Source organism: Peromyscus eremicus, chromosome 4, assembly GCF_949786415.1.
Source record: "Peromyscus eremicus chromosome 4, PerEre_H2_v1, whole genome shotgun sequence".
NCBI classification, from domain to species: Eukaryota; Metazoa; Chordata; class Mammalia; order Rodentia; family Cricetidae; genus Peromyscus; species Peromyscus eremicus.
The window spans coordinates 62632798-62644837 of NC_081419.1; the positions used below are offsets into that span (position 1 = coordinate 62632798).

General features: G+C 37.1%; 1 protein-coding gene across 1 annotated transcript; it reads right to left on the reverse strand.

Annotated features, from left to right (window-relative positions):
* Positions 1 to 3751: 3751 nt before the first annotated feature.
* Positions 3752 to 4690, reverse strand: LOC131907759 (olfactory receptor 9G4). The gene has a single exon (XM_059258856.1). The coding sequence runs from the start codon at positions 4688 to 4690 to the stop codon at positions 3752 to 3754; it is 939 nt and encodes a 312-aa protein (XP_059114839.1).
* Between the last annotated feature and the right edge of the window lie 7350 nt (positions 4691 to 12040).

Genomic DNA, 12040 nt, shown 5'->3' on the forward strand with positions numbered 1-12040 from the left:
TAAGGGCGCTGGCAATCTTATGGGGATCCTGGGAAAATTTAGGATTATGATCAAGTCCTGACTGTAGTAGTCTGTGAGGCTGCACTGTCTGAACCAGTTGCCTTGAAGCTGATTTGGATGTTGGATCATCTGGGCCATGGCGTCATTGGAGAGCTTTCAGGGAGTCTTGGCTGATCAAACCATATTAGCCTAGAAGCAATCCACATATTCTCATCTTTTGTGGAAACAAAAGAAGAACCTCTTTCCCTAACCAATGTATCCTTGATTTAACTCAGTAGCCTTTACAATCAAATGTCTTTCTGCAGTTAAAAATCCCAAAGACAATATAACCCAGACTCTATGCATGATTTCCATCTTTACATGGCTTATTTTTTATATTACTTTTATTGTCTCTTTAAATATTTTATTTTTTTAAACTATCTCTTTATACAACTGCATATATTCCTTTTTCTCTCTCTTCCAAGACTATGTACATTTTTACACCGTAAACCATTTAGAGGTTTATTCCATCTGAATCTGCCTTATTCTGAATCTATAATCTTTTTCTGACCAAGAGAGATTTTTAAACTGCTAAACTGTATGTTTAGGAATGAAGAAGTAGCCTTGGCTTCTGACCCTACCCATTTCAGCTTTTCAACATGGCGGAGGTAATTCACCTCTAGCTCTGGGAGCCAAGCTGTAGGAGACAGTGGGTCCATGCCCTCCATCAAAGCAGCATGTAGCCCAGAAATCATTTTTTTCGGTCTGTACTAGTAAAAGCTAAATCCACCATGCAGCATACTGTGCGGCTTGGAGATACCTCTGTGTACTGTGGCAGGAAGCCACCGTACTGCAAGTCAAGCCCACATGCAAACCTGACATACTGTAGCTCATGGCTTGCCTGAGAGACACAATTAGGAAGCTGTTTTTAGTTCTGTTTTAGAATATATTTTTTTAAAGCTTTCTCAGGTTTTAGGTGGAAACTCTTGCTCCACATTGGGCAACCAAATGTAGTTGGAAGTTTCTCTGTGTCCTAGCTGGCTGGCAGTCAGGACAAATCTCTCCCATTCGCATCCCCCAAGTAAACACACAGGGGTTTATATTAATTAATAACTGCTCAACCATTAGCTCAGGCTTATTACTGGCTAGCTCTTACATTTAAATTAACCCATATCTATGTTTAGCCATGTGGCTTGGTACTTTTTCTCAGTTCCTCCTTGTCATCTTGCTTCCTCTGTGTCTGGCTGGCAACTCCTGACTCAGCCCTTCCTCTTCCCAGAATTCTCCTTGTCTGTTCACCCCACCTATACTTCCTGCCTGGCTACTGGCCAATCAGCATTTTATTTATCAACCAATCAGAGCAACACATATTCACAGCATACAGAACGACATCCCACAGCAAATGCCATTACCCTGCTCATCTTGGCCTCCTATCTCTTCATTATTGTTGCCATTCTGAAGATCCAGTTCACTCAACCACCTCAAGACCTTCTCAACATGTTTCTCACACCCTATCTCTGTGACTTTGTTCTATGGCTCCATTCTCTACATCTACTCTTGCACAAGTTCCAGCCACCCCCTGGAGAGGGACAAAATGTCTACCTTTTGTATTGCTTTATTTCTCATGTTGACCCCATGATCTACAGTCTGAGGAAAAAAGATGTGAAGGAAGCACTGAGAAGGCTCTCAGGTGAGCTCATTCTGAAGTCTCAGTTGACACATGATTTGCAAACCAGGACTAAGTGACAACAAACTCCTTGGGAGCATGGTAAAGGAACTGCGAATATAGAGATAAAATTTCCATTATTTGAAACTCAACAGAAAATGTTTCGTTAGTGTACATTTTTCTTTACTAGTATAACAGTTTTGTCTTTTTTTATGTTATGGATTTTATTATTATGTCTTCATGTATGTATATAATTGTACATAATGTACTTTTCTCTCATTAACTTTGTATTAGTTGTTGAGTAATCGAACTTCTGACAACTATTGACTGTCGATTTATATTATTAATGCAATTTTAAAACACAAAACTTTAATTGGATGTGAAATAGGAAAACCTATATTACTTTATTTTTGGATTGATGTCTAATTATTCTCCCTCCTAGTGCTTATCCTATTCTTGTCCTTGCACAATAGGTATTGTAGATATGTAAAGGAAAAACATTGTGAATTGTTAGTATATGCACAACAATCTGCATTTTCTAATAGTTGGATACTGATAGGGATTCCTCATATAATATATAATGTCAAAATTGGTTTTAGGGAAGGAAGATGACAATTATGTATGAGAGAAGTACTACAGATAAAAGGAAAGATGAGAAACTTTGAGCTAGTTCACCTGCTGTAGTGTCTGCCACTATTGGCTGTATTTAAATTTTACTAAATAAATAAATGTGCTCATTTTATCAATTGTAATAATAAAATTCAATCTCTGATAGAGAAACCCCTTCTTTAATCTCTGATCTAGAAACTTAATAACTAAACTTGTCATGCACTAAATTTTGAAGTATAATTTTTTAATTGCCTGTTAGAATAATACTAGTGTTGTGTCTAGAGCATTGTTTTATTTATCTGAACATAAAGGTAGGATTGGCCTGAAGAGGTAGCAGAGGATTTGTTTCAAGGTGTTGTCACACACTATCCTAAAACAGTATCTGTTGGGATTTCAAGAAAGTAAATCACTAGATAACATGTTGATGATCCACTGCATTTATTAATGGAACTTAGATATGGAGGGGATTATAGCAAGCCCTTAAAAGACACAAAAGTAGTGGCTTTTTTACCCTGTGGTATCCATCCACTAGAGGCTTAAGACACTGAGTTCATATGAAGGTGTACGGCAGTTGGCTCAGAGCCAGTGGTACCAACTATTTGATCCTCTAGGGTTTCCTGCAGCAACATAAACAGCTTTGTTAGGGCTGGAAATGTGCTGAGAATTCCCGAGCTTGTCCCTAAGAGATAAAGAGGCAACTGCTGGATCTGGGCAGATACAAGCTGAATGAACTTGTTTTTGTTTTGTTTTGTTTTGTTTTTATCTTAAAGTTGTAAGTTGTTCCCTCCAATTGAGCTATTTTAGTATGTGACCTGAGTGAGGGTCTTGTCAAGTACCTACTCTACCTGGGAGACTATACACTAGTTAGGGTAATACACACCCAGAAGGACTCATATTTTTCCATGGATTTACAAAGAGTTTTATTGCTGTTTTTAGCTGAATCTCATAATCTTCATAACTCTTAAATTCTTTATCTAATACTACATTGATATAAAAGATATGTGGTTTACAAAGAGTGCTTCTACACACTCTATTTATACATCTTTAAGTAATTTATTGGAGGTAGAACGGTACTAAAGGAAAATCCTGCAGTCATGCCTACACACTCAAGAATCTCAGCAGTCTGAATCTTCTTCTCAGGGAGCAACAATGGCTTGACAAATTTAAAATTAGACTGTATCTTTTGAAACTGTAATTTCTTTTCTCTTAAATAATTTCAGAATTAACCAATAAAATGAATTTTATGAAAAATGAAGAGACAAAATGTAATATTGAAGAGCATTAAATTCTCAAGTGTTATAAACTATAAGGATTTAAATGAATCATACTACACACATAGTATGAAAATAATAATAAATAAAAGTCATTTGCTCAACATTTCATTATCTAGAGGATCACTTGTTGAATTTAAGTGAAATGCATAAATTGTGAGCACAGCAAAACTGGATTACTTCAAGAATGAATATATTAGCAGGTCTTAACAAAAAGGGATAATCTTCATGCATGTGGTCGTATTGTCTGTGTTGCTTTCCTGAAGGCATCTTTGACATCTTTGTTTCTCAGGCTATAGATGAGAGGGTTGAGCAATGGGTTGACTACAGTGTAGAAGAGGGCGGCCACTTTGTCTTTTTCCAGAGAGTATGTTGAACTAGGCCTTGAATACATGAAGAGCAAGGAGCCATAGAATAGCATGACAGAGACCAGGTGAGAGGCACAGGTGGAGAATGCCTTACGTCTTCCTGAGGCTGAGCGGATCCTCAAGATAGCCAGGAGGATGTTGAAATAGGAAATGAGGATGGCAAGAATGCTGGAGAGCACAGTGAAGCCCACCACACCCAGAAGGACCTTTTCATAGACACGGGTATCTGTACAGGACATTTTTACCAATGGGGGTGCATCACAGAAAAAATGATCAATAATATTTTTACCACAGAAAGTTAGCCGGAAGGTGTTAGCAGTATGGGCTATGGCATTCAAAAACCCTCCTACGTAACAGCCAGCCACCAGCCCAGTACAGAGAGAAGTGGACATGATGCTTGAATAAAGCAATGGGCTACAAATTGCTGAATGTCGGTCATAGGCCATGGCTGCCAGCAGGTAGCACTCAGTGTAGGCTACAACACAGGAGAAGAATAGTTGAGCCCCACAGCCAGCCAATGAAATGCGTTTGTCTTCTGAGACACAAGTGGCCAATATCTTTGGGGTATATACAGAAGTATACCAGAAATCCAAAAATGACAGATTACCGATGAAAAAGTACATAGGTGTATGTAGTCTAGAATCAATACGGATTAAGACAACCAGCATCATGTTCCCTGACAGTGTCAACAAGTAGATGGTTAGAAATATTCCAAATAGAATCAGCTGCCAGCGGGGGTTTGCTGAGAAGCCCACCAGGATGAATTCAGTCAGGATGGTTCGATTGTTCACCTCCATGTCCACAGAGGAGAACCTGGTCATCAATAAACATTGAGTCATGATAGCAAACATATTAGGTAGTTCAGAAATTACTAAGAAGCCTAATAGATTTTATTTACCATGTTGAATTATAGAACTTTAGTCGGTGACATTAGAAGATCATTGTAATTGTGGTATGAATGACTTTAAAATTAGGGAATCTACATAGTAGCTTTAGTACAGAGCATGAAATAGATAAGAGAAATAGCTTATAGAATGTTCAATAAACAACTGGCATCCTTTCTGATTATATAAAGAATATAAACATGAAAATGTCTAGAAGAAAGTTTGGTCAGTAGTCACCAGTCATAAAACTGAAGTATGGTGAGCTGCATATGATGCCACATGCACATATGCACATACACACAGATGACTGAGTCAAGAGGATCTAAATTCAGGTTAATCTTAAGCTTTCATAGTATCTCCAACAGAAAATTCACACACACACACACACACACACACACACACACACACACGCACGCGCACACACACACACACATTTAGTATCCTTCCATAATGAATTGAGAATTTATGTGTCAAGAATTAAAAATTCATGTACATTATCCCTTCTGCTATGTAACAATCTGAAAGAACACACACATATGGATCTTATAGCAGGTTCTACATTGAACTTTATGATTAATTTAATTTACATAATTCTCATCAACTTTGCATAGGTCAAGTGGTATTTCATACTTTGTGATGTAATTGATAAAACTTGTGTGTAGAATGTAAGTGACCAATCATACAGCTAAGTAATCAACAAAACAGATATTTTAAGCCTCAAATCAGCTTACCCAAGAGTGTGTGCTGAGGAACTAGCTGAGACTTAGAAATAGAAAAAATTTCACTATGCTACTGTGTCATAGACTATAGACAACTGTAATAACTATTTCAAACACTGTAAAAAATATTTTGAACGTTCTCCCATCAAAGAGTAATTAATGGGGCTAGTGAAATGGCTCATTAGGTGAAGGATCTTGCAGCCAAGATTGATAACCCGAGATTGATCCTCAGAACCCATATGGTCCTCCTAAGGAGAGACATGATTCTTCTCAAAGTTGTCCTTTGACCTCGACATTTTACACACACACACACACACACACACACACACACACACACACACACACGCGTAATAGAAATCCAAATAAAATAAAAAGAAAAGAAAACATGAATGCTTGAGGATATAGCATTGTTATATTTAATCCAGTTACAATATTCTACACTGTATTTAAATATCAGTGCTACATAAATTTTTCACAGTTTTTATTAGATGCCAATATGGGGGGATGGAAAGAAGGAAGAAAGGAAAGAAGGAAAAGGAAGGAAGGAAGGGAAGAAGGAAGAAAGGGGGAAGAAGAATGGAAGGACAAAAATGGACGAGGGAGGTGGGAAGGGAGGGAGGGAAGGAAGTCATGCTCTCAAAAATTCTAATGTGTCTTGTAATAATTATTTATTTTGCCCAAGTTCCTGTAAATTTCCTCCATGGATATTGTAAAGTCATAATCCTTTCATAAACTAAAACCACTTACTATTCACTTGATTTCAGTTGATGTGAGATTCAGAAGCATTTGTCAGTCAGGCATTTTCTTATATAGTAGATACTAAACTCCAGGAAGAACTTTTTATTTTATTATTTGCTTGTAATACATTGAGGAATTATGAACCAAGAAGGTAGAAAGCTGCTCTCACAAAAATTCCAAGAATTCTCTAAAACACAACCAAATTCAGAACCACACTTAAGAGAGGATATTATCTTTAGCTGTTAATGCTGAGTGGTAGTCTAGAAACTAACAGATGTTGTTGATGGATTTCAATGTTCAAAACACTCACCTTTGGGCAAAGCCAGTCACTATTGTCACTGGAAGGATACACTCAAGACCTTTGGTTTTATTTGGCCTCTTCATGCTAAGGAGGCAAGGCACTTGGTAGTTTTCACTAAGCATAGAATTTAATGGCCAGTGCATCTCTCACTACTGCTATACTCTGCATCACTCCATTAGCACATAGGGTGCAAGCACTTTAATTTCACCCTTGAGGGTCTGAAAACAGGCTGTACCTTACCTTGAGAACATCTCTGCCACTGGTCCTCTCTTATTTAGGAAGCAAACATATTTGATATTCACTCTTGATTTACCCATAATGTATAACATGGCATAGGTGTTCCACAGTGCCTAGTTGTCTTTGTCTTGCTCCTGTACCATGGATTTGCTGTTCTGGCCATTCCCTAATTATAGGACTTTAACTCCTAACACTTTCCACAACTTCCAATTCTGCTTTAACCCTTTTTCTTTCCCTTTCTCAAACATGACATTCATGTGCAGTTTCAAAGAATTTTTAACAGTGCATTCCCTGTCCCTGTTATACTAATTGATGGACATTTTTATGGTTAATATACCAATCTCTTCGAATGCCTTCAAAATGTCCTTTTCTGACTATAGTCCATCATTAATCACTTAAAAAGAGCCTTCCTACCTCCTATCAATAGTTGACTTATGACTCTACTGAGCTCCTGCTCAGTTATCACTGTGTTGAAATATTATATACCAATTCCTATCAGTTTCTAATCAATCCACTGTCTGTTTCTCTCCACTAAAATGCAACTTCCACAGGGCAAAAATATTTCTCTGCTAATTGCTGCTATATTGTGGTATTGAGAACATTCTATGGGGTAAATAAATAAATATATAATCATATTTTTTGAACTTGTATTTCCTAAATGATTACATATTTCTAACAGACTTAAAATATTTAGATCCAAAATTCAGAGGAGTATTACCATTAAATGTCTGACAACAAAAATCTGTCCTCATGAGTGGCATACTTTATCACAGCAAGAAGGAAGACTAAGTGAAAACTCATTCCCAGAATATCAAATCCATTCTGAATTTGAGATAAATTGCTGATTAGACATGCTTATAAAAATACAACCCACAGAAAATGTCAGAACTAGTCATGATACATTACACAGGCAGAATGGCTTTACAGAAATATATTGCCTGTGTGTCTGCTTCATTGGAGAAAGAAAACAAACTGTTTAAGTATATCTCTCTGGCATCTGAAAATCAGTTCTAAGAAAGGGAAGAAACACATGCCACAGATTGAAATGCATAGAGTATTGCAAACAATGCAACTGAAAGCAACTCACACATTCTAATGTTTAACTGCTTAATTAAATACATGCTGCTTCAGGTCAAATATTAAATATGTATTCTAATTGTGTAAGAACAAATAGAATATTAAGTGAAATGTGCATGCTTGCATGTCTCTGTGTGTGTATGTGTGTGTAATCTGTATTCATATTTAGAATAGCAGTCATCTTTGGGTGGCTAAGCCAGACTCTATATTAAATATTCTCCTGTTTATTGTAGCTGAGGTCCCAGAATGAGAAACTACTTAGGTTTCTCTCATTCCAGCTACTTACCCTTTGTCTCCAAAGTCAGTTCTTGGAAGTGACACAATTTTCTTTCTTTTGGTCTTTTGGTGTGTCTTTCTTTGACCCAATATATTTATTTCCTCAATTGCCCATTGAGGGTAATTACTTCTACATAGAAACCAGAAACAGATTACTTCTACATAGTAACCAGAAATATATACTTTATTCTCCAAAGACACAATTAGAGTTCACTTAGAATTTGGGGATAATGTATCAATTAGGGTATAATCAGAGTAGGGCTTTGTTCAGAGTTGAGTGTATGCAACTAAGTCACAATATAGGCATAAAATATCTGATAATAGAACTTTTCCAAAGTATACTACTCAGAGTTTTCTAGACTATATTGTTGTTCCAGTATTTTTCGTTGTCATAGTCTTTCCTTTGTGTACAGACTACCATCCCTCTGTAGTCTTAGAATGTGACTCATGTCTACCCTCGTTAATATTTTGAAGCCTTGACTTTCAGTGCCTCAGATTGTAAGTTATTCTGAGATAGGGCCTGTAGAGGGGTGGTTAAGATAAAAGGAGATGAGTGGACTCTCACTCAAAGATCTGATATACAAAGAGACATAAGTAAACAGAGAGATTCCTGTGAATATAGAATAGAGGCGTCATCCTCAAGGCAGGCAGGGAGCCCTCAGGAGAAATCAGCTCTGCCTTCCACTTGGACTTGGTCTTTAAGTCTTCAGAACTCTGGGAAAATAAATGCTTGTTTAGTCTGTCTAGTGTGTTGTCTTTCCTTATGGAATTCCTTACAAATTAATATGGTTGATTGTCTATACTAAAGATTTTTATGGTGGAAAATGCCATGCTTTATATACAAAAGTTATCTCAAGTTAGTCATGTGATATCTCACAATAAATTTTCTCTAAATTTAATTAATTTATAAAAAACAGAATAAAGAAGCATATTATGTGTGTTTAGAGTTGAGAGAGGGAGAGAGACACAGAGTGAGAGAGACAGAGAGAGACTGAGAGAAAGAGAGAGATATACACAGAAAGGATATCAACAAAAACAAAATGTGGTCTTTAGATTTGAGTAGTAACTGAAGAAACTGGAAAGTGAAAGGGGATTGTTGCATGGTGGGGGAGCTATAGAGAGGGGAATAGCAGGGTGCAAATGATCTATCTGAAGGAGGAAGTTGACAAAAGGTGGGAGCTTTATTAGGGAAGGGAAAGGGAGATTAAAAACAGAAGAAAGAAGGAGAGTAAAATATTAGTAGGGATGTCTGAAAAAGTTATAAGGAATTCTGCTATTGAATATCTTCCTAAAACACTTATAATACATGTAGGTCTGTCTCTGTAAATACATATTCATGTATAGTTTAAAAGAAATGTTTCTATCTGGTCTGGCAATGCTCTCCCCAGGAGCTGCAGACACCATGGACTTCAGACACAGGACACAGAAGGACCAAGATCTGACCCAAAAGCCTCTTCTCTGAAGACTAGCTTTCATAGTGCCAGAAGATGCCATATAAACTTCCAGAGGTGGGAATCAACCAGTAGTTCTATCCTGCTATGAAGCACATGCACCAAAACAACAAGCAGCGCAGCACAATAACCCAAGGATACAAATAAGGCATGCATAACTTTGTGGTAACCAACAGCTCTCTAATTGAGCTTAAAGTCATCTCAATAAGAGGGAAACTATGCCTGGCACTGGAGAAGTTGCCAACTTAGTGAAGTCTTGAGTCTTTAAGGAGAACACACAATCACCATTTTCCTATACCAGTATATTCTATAACTGCATTCTAAGTGTTTATCCTTATACCACAGATATAGTTCTCACCCCTCACCAAGGAAATTTCTATTGGTAACAGACAGAGACCATTACAGAAAACCACAACTCATCAAAGTTCAGAGTTGTGGAGCCCAGTCTCCACCTGATACATCTTCAACTGATGAACCAATGGCACAAATCCTGTACCCAGAAGCTCAGGGATCTTTGAAAAAGAAGCATAAAGATTGTAAAAGCCAGAGGATTAGAGACTTTGCTGTGAGACTGTGTCTTCCAGTAATATCAGAAGCTACAGACACAAAGTCTCATCAACTTGACTGTCTAAATATGAACTGAACAGGGACGACAATGATAGACATGCTAAGGCGAGCAGGTGAAAGATCATGAGGCCTCAACCTTACGAAAAGAATTACAGGTAGCCAAGGAATGCTGAGAGTGGAGAAATAGTATTCCCAAGGGAAGAACACACAAGTTGGTTATCTAATACCAAATGGTCAGTCTTGAAAGTAGCATACAAACTGAACAGTTTGCACTTATGTATTTAAGTTTATCTATCTATCTATCTATCTATCTATCTATCTATCTATCTATCTATTTATCTATCCATCTATCATCTATCTGTCTATCTATGAGTAATCAATGAAAAAAGAAGTCATGGATTTGAAAAGAGCAAGGATAGTATATGGGAGAGTTTAAAGCTAGGAAAAGGAAGGTGCAAAATGATGTAACTATATTATGATAAAAAAGAATAAAATAAATGATTAAAACCACAAAATTTGAAGTTGAATAAGTTGAACTGGTGTTATTTTTAATGAAATAATTCAAGTCCCCAAAGACAAAGGCCATTATTCCTGTCATGTATGAAGCCTGGCTTTAAAGCTTTTGTGTGTTTAATCTGGAATAGATATGGAAGTCAGAAAACTAGAAAGGGGCTTGAATGGGGCTTGGATGTTAAGGGGAGTGATGGAAAATTATAGGCAAAACAGAAGTAGTGCAGTAGACTGCTGGTGGTAGAAAGGCTTAATCAGACAGGGAGTGAGAGTGTCGGGAAAGCAAGGTGTAAAGGGGAAGGCTAATTCAGAGTAAGAAGATATGAACAAGTCATATTGACTATTATCTCAGAACTCAACTGAAGAAGTGGGAGATAATCACACATATGTGAAATGAAATGAAGGACTACTGAGGGTTAGAGAATTAAGTGGATGTGGGGTTGAGGAAATGTGGAAGAAGAAGAGGTAATGATTAGGTTTATCAAAACTAAGGATTTCTGAAAAAGCCTTATAGAAACACACTAAGTAATAAGCTAATTTCAACAAGGTATTTGAATAAAACTGCCCAGCATAGGTGGACAATGCTACACAGTTACTTGGGTTAATTAAATGAAAACCACAGTATAAAGAACTGAATACTCCCTATGACTAATTGGTCAAGGAGGCCCCAGTGGTTTCCAACGCATCATAGACTACTTCTATCACTCCTGGTTATCTTCAATAACCACATAGTAAGATCCTGTTGCTAAAGACCACCATAGACTTTGGCTGAAAGACATAGAAAAATCATTCTCAAACTGATTAAGAAAGCTATTACATTCTGGCTAGCTTTGATAGAGCCATAACGTGCAATGCATGCTACTGGGAGAGAAAAATACATCAGTGATCTTACCTAGCAATGGACCTTGGCTACTGAAAAACTGACCTTTCAGGAAAGATATTCAATACATCTACAATATAGATACAACTATTATGAAATAACTCATTTATGTTCTGATTTGGCTTTAGAATTGTTCCGCAGGAGAAGATTTTATACTTGATACTGAAATCCATACTTTTCAATTTCTAGAAAATAATTAACACTTTAAGTAAAGTGGCAAGCTAGAAAATTAACCTACAATAATCAGTAGCCTTTGTACACACAAAAACAAATGTTGAGGAAAAAGTAGAAACATTCCCACTCACAGTAGTCTAAAAAATATCTAGAAATAAACTGGACAAAGGACATAAAAGACCTCTACATTCTCTCTCTCTCTCTCTCTCTCTCTCTCTCTCTCTCTCTCTCTCTCTCTCTCTCTGTCACACACACACACACACACACACACACACACACACACACACACACAACATCAATGTTCAAAAGGATAGCTATCAGGCAAGAGGGAAC

What these genes read in the sequence shown, in the direction of transcription:
- LOC131907759 (XM_059258856.1), bottom strand. Translation starts at nt 4,690, where the DNA reads ATGGAGGTGAACAATCGAACCATCCTGACTGAATTCATCCTGGTGGGC.